This window comes from Xiphophorus hellerii, chromosome 10 (genome assembly GCF_003331165.1).
Source record: "Xiphophorus hellerii strain 12219 chromosome 10, Xiphophorus_hellerii-4.1, whole genome shotgun sequence".
NCBI lineage: Eukaryota > Metazoa > Chordata > Actinopteri > Cyprinodontiformes > Poeciliidae > Xiphophorus > Xiphophorus hellerii.
In genome coordinates this window covers 17,346,055-17,360,660 of record NC_045681.1, presented here as the reverse complement: position 1 = coordinate 17,360,660, position 14,606 = coordinate 17,346,055, and the positions used below count along the sequence as shown (strand labels likewise).

Below are 14,606 nucleotides of genomic sequence, written 5' to 3'. Positions count from 1 at the left end.
ATATATATATATATATATTTTACTCATTCTTATGCATACGTAGGAAACCCACTTGGGAGAAGACCCAATAAAACCAAATAAAAAGCAAAAGAAAAACCAAACACAGACAGACGTTATGCATATGTGCAGATCGCAACATTTATATTTTCCCCAGGAGGAGTGCGTTCGTTCTGCAGATCGGAGCTGCTGGATGTGTCTGAGACGGTTGCATGGAAAAACCAGCAGGACTCGGGTGGAAAACACACAGGAAACACAGGTGTAAGTTTCGGGAGGAAGCACAGATCAGGATTTATTGATCCGCTTCCTGGCAGGTGGCTGAAAATAAATATTCACTTAGAGCTCCACCTCGACGGCTTTAAGCTTCCAGTCTTTCAGCAGCACCAGAAATATTGCTTGAGTCCGAATTCTTAGCATGTTTCAACTTCTGCTGCTTCTTGCTTGTCATTTTAAGGCATCAAATGGACCAGACGAGGGTCACCGTAACCCATAGCTCTTCTTCTTCTTAATATGACATTCAGAGCAAACCGCGCAGAAAATTAAATAAAAAAAATAAAAAAAAACCTTCACACAAATCTTGAATTGTCTGAATGAACAGCGCATTTTTGCCTGAACATGATCGCATGTTCAGGCATCCGGATCGCATCCGGATCGCATCCGGATTATTGTGGAAGGCGGAGGATTATTTGCTCAGAGAACGAACATGACGAGTCTCTTTCTGGCCTTCGGTTCCTCCGGCGGACATCTTCGCGTTCGGCTCAGTTGTAACTGTACCCAGGCAGAGGCAGCTGCTGACCCTCCTTCGCCTCGAAGAAGGTGTAGGACAGCGTGATGGTGTCGACCCGAGCCATCCGCGGGTCGTCGTCGAACTCCGGGTCGATGTAGAAGAAGACCGGCATGTCGACCTCCTCGTGAGGATTGAGACGCTGCTCCTCGAAGCAGAAACACTGCAAGCAACAGACAGAAGGTCCCTGTTCATATCGAGTCATGTGTTTTTGTTTTTATTTTTAATGGATGGAACGAAATCATGCGTGGAGTCCCTCAAGGCTTTATTCTCGGGTCACTTCGATTCAGCATCTACAATGCTTTAGAAATGTACTCACACCTTACAACTACAAACTTGATTGAGTTTTTTTGTTTTTTTTTTACCAAAAGAAGACTTTTATTTAAAAGATAAGGCCATTATTTTTGTAAGGTGACAATATGATTAATTGGAATTTTACTTGACAAACCAACAAAAAATATTTTCAACATTTTAAAAGTGTGGTATTGTACACATCCTCCCTATCCCTGCTGAGAGTTTGGGGGGGAAGCAAAGGGTCTTCTCTCTGCTCTAATCCTCAGTCTTTGTTTTATTTAAAAAACATTCTCAGCATTCTGCAGAGAGAAAGCAATCTGAAACTTGCCTGGATTTTGTTGAAGTACTGTCCCGCATCAAAGGGCACCACGTTGTAGGTTGAAATGCCGATGATGGGTTTGTCTGTCGGGTTCTTGGCTCTGTAGAAGGCCAGCGCCGTTTCGCCTGGAACCACCTGCGTAGAGAGCAGAGAAAGGGTTAACACGGAGAGGATCGTGTCTTCTCTGACAGGAAGTGCGACGGCAGTCTTACGTAGATCTCCGTCTGCTGAGGTCTGAAGTTCCACTGGATGCTGGCGTGCGTGTCGGCGTTGAAGGTCACCTTGATGATGCGTTCTTTCACCGGTTTCATCGTCTCCACCTGATCCGTGTCGTGTCCGGCAACAGCCGCGCCGCCTAACCCCGTCGCCTGGGAGAAAAGCGGAGAGGTCACACAGACCCACAGCAACCATGTGTGTGTGGGGGGGAGGGGGGGGGGGGGGGGGGGGGGGGGGGTTCTGTACGTGTGTCTCACCTGACAGTAGAGGCGGTACAGAGGTACAGAAGCATAGGACAGCCCGATCATTCCCACCCCGGCAGCAGCAATGTATGTCAGCACCGTTTTGTTCCTGGTCCTCCACTCCTCCTCCTGACCCCTCGATTTCCTACTGTGGTTCCTCGTCGGGAGGCGAGACGCAGGCCGCCGCCGAAGCAAGTGTTCACCCTGGGACAGCAGGGTCCTCTGAGAGCTGCCGTGAAGCGCCGAGACGCATCCCGTCAACCGGGGCGAGAGGGACGGACGCAGCAGAAGAGGCAGCAACATCTCACCTGAGGGGCTCAGCTGGATGTCAAACAGAGCACAATGTACACTGCATTTGGGATCAAAGCCATGATCTTTAAAATTAATGTTTAATAAACAAAAGAATAAAGTCTGACAAACTGAAAAAGTAACAGTGTTGTAATGGGCACAGTTGTGTCTCTCCAGTTGATTTATCTATAATTGTTATTTCTGTCTGTTTTCAGCTAATTTGTCTCCCTTTTGCTATAAAACAGAAGGGAAACTTTCTGCTGAGCTCAAGATGATGAAGTCAGACCTCAAATCAGCTGTTTAATGTCTCTACCTGTATGAACATAAATCTAATCTGACTTGAGGTCAGTGTTTATTCTCCTCACTGAGTAATAAGACCTGCAACCAGAACTCAGGGCACACAAAAAAGCACCGAGTTTAAACGAATCGTGAGTTTAAATAACTGGTTCAGTAGTAATAGAAGTATAGTTACCTATGAAGAGAAGCTCAGCAGTAAACAGACGGTTATCAAACATTCAGCAGTGCAACACGAAATTGGCTCCTACCGCAAGAAGAAAAATTCCGCAGACACAGTTCCGTCCATCTGGCTCATTACTGTCCTCTGCAGGAAGGTTATTGTACTGTATTCACAATTTCGTTGTATGGGGAAAGTAAATTATTAAAATATTATAGAAAATGAAGAAATACACATTTAACCTCCCGCCCCCAGAAGAATAATACAAGAATAATACAAAAATCAAAAAGAAAGAAACATGCAGTGTACGTGCATTAAAAGTACTTATACTTTTATAAGTACAAAATTATAATATGACAGAAATAAATAAATAAAGGAGGAAATAATCTTCTTTGTACACAATTGATAAATCGACATTCTAAATATCCTAAATATTAGGATGACTAATATTAAATCAAATCGATAAAAAATTGCTAAATAATAAATACATGAATTAAAGTCAGAAAATAAATTATCCAATTGCATATATAAATGACCAAGACATATTTGATATATTTGCTTTATAAACCTTAAATGGTTGTAGATTAACGTTCATCGATATATTCTACAAAAAACTACCTATACATTTATTAAAACCTGAATTGCAAACAGACAAGTATAATTAAATTGAAATAAATACACGAATAAACAAACAAAAAAACTAGTTAAATGTTCAACAAATAAATAATAATCATAAAAAAATACCCCAGTTGTTAATGTGATTATTATATGTGTTCAGAAAGTGAGCTGTAAGGAAAGATTGTCAGAGGTTACTGTCGGACATAACCAGTAGGGATGAGCTACGGGGGCCGGTAGAGTCCAGACCGCGCGACAGCAGCAGTGATGGAGGGGGTAACGGTGGGCCAGGTATTCGATGCTGAGTGTATCCTCAGCAAACGGCAGAGGAAGGTAAGAACCGGACTCTACCGTGAGTCCATAGTTCTCTGTGTGCTCTGGTTCCGGTTCTTGTGCTTACTGTGTGTGTCTCTGCAGGGAAAGTTCGAGTATCTGGTGAAGTGGAGAGGCTGGTCTTCCAAGTGAGTAGCTGCGGCTAGCTGCTAACACAAAGACGGTGTTTACATTGCCAATTGGATTGGTACCGCCCGAACTAGTACTGGCTGTTGACTGCTTTCACAAATATGTTGTTTAAACTGCGGCTCCGGTCGTTTTAACAGCCAAACCAGAACCACTGGCTAACTGCTAACACACAGAGAGATTGTTTAAGCTGCAGGCCAGGAACCCGGTGGTACCTTCCGAACCCATATCAGCTGGATTCTGTTAGACTAGTATCAACTCCAGCCTGAGTCGGACACAAGATCGAGACCAGAACTATGTGGATATATTTCGGTCAGAGACCTCTTTAATGAGCACGAAAAAGGAAGAAAAAATAACATTTCAGCGAAATTAATGTAGATAAAATAGTAAAATCGTCAGAACATTAATTGAACCGGACCTGGAAGAAGAAACTGGTTGGATGTTAGTTTTTGAACCAGTAATCAGCCTGCTTTTGCTTTGTGTTGCCTATTTATTTCTGTTTTTCATTCATCTGTTTTTCTACAGTCTTTTAACGTTTTTAATTACAATCTCAGCCATGTTTATTATTATTATTATTTCATATAGAAATGCCCAAATCTAGCTTCTCAATAAGGTCAGTGAAGAACTATTAACGAGCAAATCCCTTTTATGAAATGTCCTAAAACCTACACGCTTACTTACTTATAACTCTTTAGGCCTTCAGTTGACTGTAAGCATATTGGAACAGCTAAAATAAAAGGGTGCTTTTATTTTGTCTGGACATTGTTCTTCATAGCATGTCCAGACACGCCTAAATTAGGTGCTTTGCTTTGATCTTTGTAATTTATTAATACCTAGTGCAGATATCAACCACATTTACTATACAAGGAAGCAATTTTTGCTCCTATCTTACTAGATACAATTTGTCTAGAGTTGTAAAACCTACATGATGTTTTTTTTTTGTTTCATGAACAACTGCTGTATAAATATCAAGGGTTTCCCTCAGAAAACCTGCTAATCCTGGTGGTTGGTTGCCATGGCAGTCATTCATTTAGCGGCCCGTCGTGTCTTGGAGTTAAATTTTTTTTTTTAAGTTGACAGGAAATTTGAAGATATTACTTGATAATTATGTGTTATTGGAAGATTAATACCTGATCACCAACTATAAAGTCTTGAAAATTTTAAAAAGAAAGAAATAAGCAATGCTTAGCCTGGTGGGGGCACAAGTAAAGCCTGGTGGCCCTCCAGGCTTATAATACACTGGAGGAAACCCTGAACATTATGCCATTTGAGTCCGTTAAAGTCCAGTTGACTGCGAGAGGCTTGAACTGCATGGTGTTTATGCTGGACACACAGTTTGCTGCGGGGTTGCTGTTTTTGTTTATAGGGAAAACTTTGGAAGCATTTGGGGAATTTTATAAACACTAATTGCATGTTTTTTATGCCATATTATTCTTAATCAAGCTGTCCTTTGACTTATTTTATGGCCTTTTCCAATGCTGAAGGGGCGGAGGAAGCAGTGAATGGAAAATCACCACAGATTTCCTTCCTAGAATGAACTATCTGTGTACAAACTATCTGGAGAGACTGAAGCTGATTACTGATGGGGTTTTTTTTTTTTCTTAAGGCACAACAGTTGGGAGCCTGAAGAGAACATTCTGGACCCGAGGTTGCTGGCAGCTTTTCATAAGAGGTGAGAGACGTTTGTTTTATAGCATCCATCAGCTATAAAACAAACAATGTTGTTTGTTTTTTTTTTCTGAAAAACATTTCAAATAAAAAACAATCTTTCCAATCCCAACAAAATGATTAATCAGAGCTTGCATTGTTCACAGAGTTTAAGGCCTATTACATTTGGTAGCGCTCTGACCTGCCAATTCCAATTTTAACTGATGAGCAATTTGTTTTTGAACATGGACAGCGGAATCCTTTCTCTCCCCCTCTACCACCTGGATATAATAAAAATGTGACGTCATCTAAATGATGTTTATAGTAAAATAAAATGGGGACTCACAACATTAACATTAATGACACATGTTTCTGAGCTTTTCAACATAACGGCCAAATAAGTCAGGCTTGGACGATATTTTGGGCTTGTGATAATGATGCAACTGAGGATTGGGGTTTTTTTTAACTAAAGCAGGAAATAATGTCAGTATTGTAGTTGTTTTTTGTCATGGTAAATATCTGTAATATAAAAAAAAAATATCACTGAACATATACAGTTAACAGGATGTGGGTGGGTCTATAAATAAAAGCTAACTGAATAGAATTGCAGCATATCATCCTCTTACTCCTTTTTTAATAAAAAATATAGTTTTCTGCATGCTTGAAAACATAATTTTCATCACATTACAGAGCTACTGTTATTTTTTTCAACTTTAAATAAATAATAGCTGTGGCCAACTTCATATTTTAAAAAAAAAGAAGCTTGTATTTACTGTTGCATTCTACTAGATCGTTCATTTATTGTCATTTTCACTCAGTAATAGCCTCCACACTGAAGAGGTTTGCTGTCTGATAGTAGTTGTATAAGATGGATTCATTGCCCAGAGAAAGGTTAATTTTTCAGACTCTTAAGTGTCAGATTCCGCTCACCAGCAGATTTGTTGTGCGCCCCTACCAACAACAAAAGGTTTGAATCTTTTCTAATACACTGGATATGGAAGACCTGATCCAATCTTTGTTCCTGACTGTTTTAGAGAACAAGAACGGGAACTTCTGTTTCAGAAGAAAGGAAAACGGCCCAGAGGACGACCCAGGAAAATCCTGGTAACTGAACCACATTGGTTCGTCATGTTTACTCCGCTGTCTCGTCTTTATCTCCGCTCATTCGTCCTCATCTCGTCCTCAGCCTCCACCTGCTGACACCAAGGACAGCCATTCCTCCTCCTCTTCCTTCGGCCTCTCATCCGAGCCCTCCTCTTCCTCCGAGGAGGATGACGACGATCATGTGAAGAAGGCCAAGCAAAGTCCTCGTATACACCCCGTGCCCCAGAAGCGGCCTCAGATCCTGTTGGCCAAGCCCGATCCGCCGCATAAGAAGAAGCGTGGGAGGAAGCCACTGCACCCGGACCTGAAGGCATTGCGGCAGGGAAAGAGTCTTCCTTCTCCTCCACGCCACCACCAGCCAATCAGGTCGCCCAGAGATGAGCCACGGCCCGGTGTGAAGAAGCCCCTGCAGCCGGCCAGCTTCACCTACCCTGGGCTGAGCCGGAGCTCCAGAGAGGAGGGCGCCTCCTCCTTCTCTCAGAGCTCCACTTCCAAACCCGGATCCCTTAACTGCGTCTGGGCCGGCCGCTCTCTGTCCGCCTCGTCCTCCCACAACAAAGGCAGTCCGTCACAGAAGCCATCTGAACTGCGACGCGCCGTCTCCGAAACAGGAAGCGTCAGAGCGGACGCCTTTAAAGGATCTGCTCAGAAACCAGCGCCTCTCGGTCTCCACAGCAGCTTTGGAGGACATCCGATAGCGGCGCAACGCCCCCCGCTGACCCACAGAAGGCATGACAACGTGGGCGGTCAGTCTGGCTTGGTTCAACACAAACAGCAGAACTCTAGTTTCTCCAAACAGTCACCTTCACCAACGCCCAGAGAGCGGACCAGCCAGGCGTTGAATCTACGAGCGCTCAACCTGCAGAGTGTCGGTAAGCTTCCGGGAAGCGGTGGTTTGCAAGGGGGTTCACGCAGCACCGGTGTCAGCAAAGGAACCACAGCCGGTGGGCAACGCTCTGGGTCCGGTGCCGCAGAACCTGGACGGAGCAGAACGCAACCCGCAGGAGGCAGCAGGCAGGAGGAGCACAAACACGGGTCTAGCTCTCAGAACCGCAACCTGAATGAGCTCAGCACCGGCGATTCGGACGATACCAGCAGCAGCGAGTCGGAACACGACCCCTCATCGTTTCCCGGCGACACGAGGCCGAGCGTCAGCAGCAACACCGCCGAGTCGGACACGGAAACGGACTGGAGGCCGGCAAGGAGCCTCATGGAGCACGTCTTTGTAACTGACGTCACGGCCAACTTCATCACGGTGACTGTGAAGGAGTCGCCAACCAGCGTGGGATTCTTCAACTCCCGGAATCACTAAAAAGAAAGAAAAAGACCCGGAAATCTCGTTTCAGCCCCTGCTGAGGAAGGAACTTTGAATAAGTTTTTTTTCCAAGTCAAACCGCAGTTGGACTCTGATCAAGTCTAACGGAGGAGCTTATGAAGGTTTGTTTGAGGTTGTTGGGTTATTCTTTACAACCATGCTTGCGATGGTTGAGGGGTTTCTCAGTCCATCAATGGGAAAACTTGGAAAATCTGGTCAGGTTCTAGACTTTGGAGGAGTCTGGGCTGCTCTGATATGCTGATATTTTGTTGCTGACAGCAGTTCTAGGTCGTGGAGAGGATTGGATCAGTCTGTGGTGTGTTTCCGCCCTTAGTTAGGTTTTATCTGTGATATGCCTTGAGAATGGGTGAGTAAAAGAAGTAATATAATACTTAATATGCCATCTGGAACTCTATATTGCAGTTCTCAGTTCATGTCAGCAGGTGGTGTTGTTTTGCAAACCTAAAGCTGGGAAATATTAACTGATTAACTCCAGCCTGTTTTGTTATTGTATATAAGCTGAAGCTGTAGCATCAGTGAAACTAAATCATGTCCTCACATCAGCTCAGTAATCACTCATCTTCACGGTTGTTTCCCTCTTGTTTTTTGGCTTGAGCTGTTATCTTCATGACTGTATTTATCAGCTTCTAGTCTGTTTTCTTTCCAATCTGTGATCTTGGTCTCCATTGTGGGTTTTTCAGGCTTTCTGCAAGACTTACAAGTACTGGTACCAGAAGGTTCCTTACATGTCGTTAGATGGCCAGTAATCTGTTGTGTGGCTACAAAGGAGACCAGATGCCCATAAAGCTTGACACTGTTTGGTTTAATGATTGTTAGTAGCTCCAGGTCAGTTTGCTCCTTCCCCAGTTCATACCCATATACTTAGTCAATGTCATGTCAGTTCATTGTAGTTAATTATTTATTCTCAATAATGAAGATAAATTATCATAAAAATGCTCAACTATAACTTAAAGGTGGTATTATCTGAAACCTTCAAGTTCTACTCTATTCTCATTTATTTTGGTTCTTTATTTCCATTCATGAAAACTGCTAAATACAAATAATGGTGATCTGCTGTTAGAGATTTACTGGAGATGTACAATCACGTTTCCTTTCTGTGAGCTGGGAGTAGATTATGCAAAATAACCTCTTTGGCTGGCAAAGCAGGTACAAAACATCAACCTGGCTGGTACAAGTTGATGCCATCTCAACACAAAACAACCCATACCCGCTCCCTTTTGACCTGAACTAGTTGTGTACGAAATGACCGGAGCAGCGAAGGTACTAAATGGCGAAGAGGTGAAACGACCAGCAAGCCATCTTTGTAGCATTCACCACTCCGTCTCTTCTGACTTCTGCTCGCTGTAAGGCCAACTCACGTTGGGCGTGTCCCTGCTTGATTTGTTCGACTTTGAGGTGAAATATTGAACCAGGAAATTCTTATACCATAAAGAAAGTCTTCACCGGTTTAATTAGGGACAGTCAGGGATTCTGATGCATTTTTGCAGATATTATTTTGGTGTTAATTTCAAAGTAAAAGAAGTCAGGTGATCTTGCCATTTAAAAAAAAAAATACTTACCTCTGACCTGGATCATCAGTGAAGGAAACCTTTTAGCTTCTTATAAAAATTTAATTTGGCTCATTCCTAAGCTGAGCTTTATATGTACTTGAATGAAATATCTGTATTTTTGTTTTAAGGACTTTTTTTTTTTTGAGAAATCACCCCAAAGAAGCGAATAATGGTCCTTTAAGCTTTCTGTAATGACACTGTTTGAGATGTATCTTCTTCCATGCCTCTTTTAGGACAAACTGTTTGAAAATGATTATTTTCATTTCAAACTCAGTCTTTTCTCCTTGATTTGAATTGAATCGGAAGGATCTGACTCCGGTTCAATGTCAGCCGCCATTAAAGTACAACAGTCTGTGTTGAAATAGGATTTTGTAAGAATCTACTGTCAGCATGTAGACTCTAGAAACCATCAGATGGACGTTATTAACTCTTCTGCAGGTCCTCAGGTCTCAGCTGGACTTCCACTGCCACCTCCCAGCTTCCCACCAGCGATCTGTTCAAACCTTCCTGCTCCTCTCCAGAGTTTGATTCTAGACTCTCGCTTTTATCCTGGACCTCATTTTTTTCTATGTCTGAGCTTCTCCTGAAGAACTCCCATCGGAGTTCTCTGTGTTCCGTCTTTGGACCAAAGGTGTATTGAATGTGAACTCTTTTGTTCTGACTTGTATCGTGGACAGTATCTCCCGCACTAAGCACAGTACAGATGTAAGCTGACGGAAACGTCCCAGTATCACTTAAACCAGTTTTGTACCATTTGTAATACACACATCGTTGCAGTGTATTTTGAATTTGAATTATGTGTTATTTATATTTGTAAATACGTGGGGGATTTTTTTTTTTCCATGATGTGATATCTGATATGGATCTGGTGCTCATGTCGGCTGATTAGCTTCAGATTCCTTGTAGCCTGTGTGCCTCTGCCGTCTGAAGGATTCGGGAAATAAAGCGTAACAACTGGTCGCTCTTTGTGTAGTTCCTGTCTCCTACCAGCAGGTGTCTCTGCATCATCCTCAGGAAACATCAGCCAACAAATCAAGTGGATGGTGTTGGAAATGGCAACTAAAAAAAAAGGATTCTTAAATAAATAAATTAAAATGCATCGGGAAAATATGAAATCATTGCAGTTTTATTTTTTTAAAATAAGTTAAAACAGTGAAAACTAATGCGTTTGCCAAATTTACAGGACAGCATGTTTTTTTAATTTGAGGATGCTTAAGTAGTATTTGTGTCCATTTCTGTACACACCTGGATCATAACGCAACCATGAAAATCCAAAACTAAACCACACTAGACAGAGCGACAGATCTTAAACCGTTTTTAAGCAGCCACGACTTCAAAAAACCAAACTGCATCCATTTGCTGATTTATGACCTCTTAGTGTGACTTGGCTGCTCTGCAGCTCACGTGAGTTTTAATGGCCATTTCTCTCTTTGTTCATTAAAACTTCACTTTCTTCAATAACTCTTAAAACGTCCACCCAAAATGTGGAAAAATCCATGCCTAGCCGGTCAATATAAAATAAAAATAAATTATACCAATGCTTGCTCGCATATTCTTCCAGAACATATTTAACTTGTTTTCTTTGACACTATTTTCTTTGTTTTTATTAGTTATTAAGTCTTCAGCTCATGATTGAACTATAACTAAAGAAAAGTGTGGAAGGAGAGAGGTGGATGTGGAAAACTTCATTGCTGTGTTGTTGTGACTCTGTGTCCATGAAGTTAAGATCCTCAAGATTGGCCCGTTTCTTTAAACGTTTGTGAAACTCTTTAGTTAAATATTTAAAAGCTGGATCATTGTAAATTTTTATAAGTACAATTTCACCTTTTTGTTATTACCTCTGTATTGAATCCAGAATACAATTTAAAATTACAATTAATGCCCTTAATGATCAGACAGCATCATATGTAAAAGATCTCACTGTTCCTTGTGTTCCTAATGAAGCCCCTCAGGTTTGTTGGTGCTTCCTGGAGTTTTCTAAAAGTTGAAAGCGTTGGTCGAGTAAAGTGCCTTGAGATGACAATTTGCGTAAGCTAAATCTATGTAAATAAAACTGAACACGATTACATTCCCACCAGACGTTAGAGGGAAATTTTACAAACGTAATATCTGCCAGAAGAGCATTTCATAGAGAACCAACTCATTAAACTACTAAATGCGTTTTGTTTTTCCAGTGTAATTCCAGCTCTCAGACTCAAACTGACCCTGTGTGACAGACAGGACCGTGCACAGAGCAACGTTAACCCTGACTGAACACTGCAAGCATGAAAATCATGTATGTTGTGAGCAGATGCTGTCGCTCCATGAAGCCGATGCAGATTTCTGCTCAGTCAAAGCAGAGAGGTGGAATTTTCCTGAAGCGAGTCCCTGTCAGGAGCAGGAGACGACGAAGCGGGCCCCTCACAGTGGGCTAAACAGTGAGAACTCTGTGGGGCAGTGTGTGACCTGCCCTGACCCAAGACCTGCAGTCCCAATGGAAAATACACTCTTAATCTGACCAACTCTGCTGCCCCCTGCTGGATATCTAATGTTTATATATTTTGTTTGATTTTTTTCTGGACATTACGAATAAGAAACATTGTTGTAAATTGAACCTGCTACTGTTTCCCTCTGTCTGCGTGTCAAAAATGGTTGATTGAAAGAAATTGAGAGTCAAAATTATTAGCACCGCCTGCTGATCATTAAACACTTTCCCACAAGAGGAAGAGATCAGGTTTCGGCAGAATCGGGTTGAAGTGTTGATGAAATGTGTTCGGGATGTAATTTGGTATCTGTACATGAGCCAGAAAATGTCTTTCATGGCGGAGGAGCAGCACCTGAAGTAGTCTGTCATGGGATGACAGATACAGAGAACACAACTTTATCATTCCCAGAGAAATTGGTTAAGGTTTAATCAAACAGACAAAGACAGTGAAACATCCAGAAGGGTCATCTTCAGGTCAACGCCTGCTGAGTTGTGATACAAAAGGGGAAAAATAAAACAAAGGCCCAACAAAGGCCCAAACTCACGGATAAATGGCCACTTGTGCTTACTTGCTACGTTTGACCCACACTAGGACTGAACGGGAGAGGCAGAAATTTTATTCAGAAAGTTCTTATGTTCCAGTTTCTTGGACAAACCTGTTCAGGAACAAAACGGGTAAAAGCTTTAAAAGGCTGTAAAAAATTGGGATTGAGTCCAAAAGTTTAAAACCAACCCTGAAGCTGGTTAAAAAGGATTCTTGGCTGGGAGCAACAACCAGCCAACGTAAAAGGCACATCCAAAAAATTATGTTAGACACAGAAACCACTAAGAACGTCCAACAGAGAGCCTCAAACATGATGTCCAAACCACCAGTCCACTTTAGCTCCTTGTTCTGCTGCCATAGTTTTCATTAAGGCAGTCCCTAATCTTTGAGTTTGGATGTTTCAAGTAGGATGTCCACTCCTGGGATTATTAGCTATAATACATATTTTCTTTGTTCCACTGTTATCAACCCTCTCCCAGCTGCTTCCCTAAGGTCATCGCTGAGACGTTCCCACCTTGACATTGAGTTAAAACACATCCAAACATTTTGTGAGAGTTGGAGAATTCACTCCACCGGGATTTTGTAAATCCACCCAAACATTCCCTGCCACACACACACACCCACACACACCCACGCACAATCCCACACACACACACACACACACACACATATACACTCGCACGTACAAGCAGCCTCCCAGTCACTGACTGGTATTACCTGACGGTAGCAGGCTGTGTATGTTGGCACACAGTTCAGCAGACTGTAGCGACATGTCCGGCTTTCAGGGCTCTCTGCAGGTCACCTTCACAGTGGCAGACAGGTGGAGGCATGAACATGTGATCTGTGTCATCAGACAGCATTAACAGCCTTCAGACACACTCAGCTACTGGCTTATCAATAGCGAACAGGAGAATACTTTGAAACCTCCTCAATTATCTGATGTTCCCCATGCTATTAAGAGAATCTCCTCAGACAGCGGTATCTTTGGAAGACTTTGGTTTATGTCTTCTTCAATCCAAAGACGAACTGGAGTGGAACGGACACCTTACTCATCCTGTCTGTCTAAACCTGACCATGGTTTATGTCGACAGCAGTCAGCTGTGAGGCCACCGAAGCTTCCTTCTAGTGTTAGCCTAGCACCCTACGGTGTGTTTTACATTCATTAAAGCTTCGGTTACAGCTCAGAAAACAAGGGGGAGGCAGAAATTCTCATAATTTTTGTAAATACTATAAAACCATCTTCTTACACCCTGGTGCTGGTGCCTATCTCCAGAGAGACATTTTAGGCGAGAGGCGGGGTCCACCCTGGGCAGGTCGCCAGTCCGTCGCAGGGCAACACAAAGACAAACAACCATGCACACACACACACACACACACACACACACGCACCCGCACACACACACACACACACACCTAAGGAGAATTTAGAGAAACCAGTTAACCTGACAGTCATGTTTTTGGACTGTGAAGGAAGCCGGAGTATCCGGAGAGAACAAACTCCATGCAGAAAGACATCAGGCTGGGAATGGAACTCAGGACCTTCTTGCTGCAAGGCAACGGTGCCTCTAACTGGTGCAAATACTTTGTATAAAAATTGTATAGTTTTCTTTAAACCTTTTTTTTCAGATGGAGTACCTCAGGGAAGTTGCTATATAAGTATGTTGTTGTTGAAGGAATCATTCACATTTTACAAAAAAGTTTCTGATGAAAGAAGAAACCAGTAGTATCTTCTTTGCATTATATTTATTTATCGGTGCAAAGTGCAGGACTAATTATTAACTAATTAATCTATTCATAAAGGAAAAAAACACAAAAAAACCCTGCAGTATAGAGTAAAATATCAAAATTGAGCACAGTTTGCCTGAATATGCTTAGTTTTCCATACAATCCTGTATAAATATGTAATCAAAAATATTTTTTTCTGCCAGAACCAAACATTTAAGTTAAAAACATAAACATGCAATTATTCTACGGGTGACTGCACTGGCACTATAATATTTGGATCCCAAAAGTAATTTTGATACCTACAGACAACAAAAACCAGAAAACCGTTTGACTACATTTGAATCCTAAAGTTAGATGTTAACTGTAAAACTACAGAAACACTGGGGTTTGAATACCTCTTTTTAAAATTTTTTTTTTTTAGATGAATAATTTGAGCAACATTTGTGTAAATATTTGCAGCAGGACATAAACTATGCCAACAATTCGCAGAAAGAAGTCTGGGGAATTTGAGCCTGGAAAACCCCCGAAAACAAGAAACAAGAAGAAAGCACAACTGTTGTATCCATGA

The 14,606-nt window shown here is 42.1% G+C and overlaps 2 protein-coding genes across 2 annotated transcripts; one reads left to right on the top strand and one right to left on the bottom strand.

Moving 5' to 3' along the window:
- Position 1: 1 nt before the first annotated feature.
- Positions 2-2,719, bottom strand: cox11 (cytochrome c oxidase assembly homolog 11 (yeast)). The gene is made up of 6 exons (XM_032573322.1): positions 2,613-2,719; positions 1,868-2,173; positions 1,607-1,762; positions 1,404-1,529; positions 655-944; positions 2-622 (listed from the first exon to the last, which is right to left on the bottom strand). Exons 2-5 carry the CDS (start codon positions 2,153-2,155, stop codon positions 756-758), a joined length of 759 nt encoding a protein of 252 aa, XP_032429213.1. The 5' UTR covers positions 2,156-2,173; positions 2,613-2,719; the 3' UTR covers positions 2-622; positions 655-755.
- Positions 2,720-3,419: 700 nt separating this feature from the next.
- On the top strand, positions 3,420-10,265 carry LOC116727364 (chromobox protein homolog 2-like). The gene is made up of 5 exons (XM_032574754.1): positions 3,420-3,542; positions 3,627-3,670; positions 5,275-5,340; positions 6,350-6,419; positions 6,502-10,265. Exons 1-5 carry the CDS (start codon positions 3,477-3,479, stop codon positions 7,729-7,731), a joined length of 1,476 nt encoding a protein of 491 aa, XP_032430645.1. The 5' UTR covers positions 3,420-3,476; the 3' UTR covers positions 7,732-10,265.
- The last annotated feature ends 4,341 nt before the right edge of the window (positions 10,266-14,606 follow it).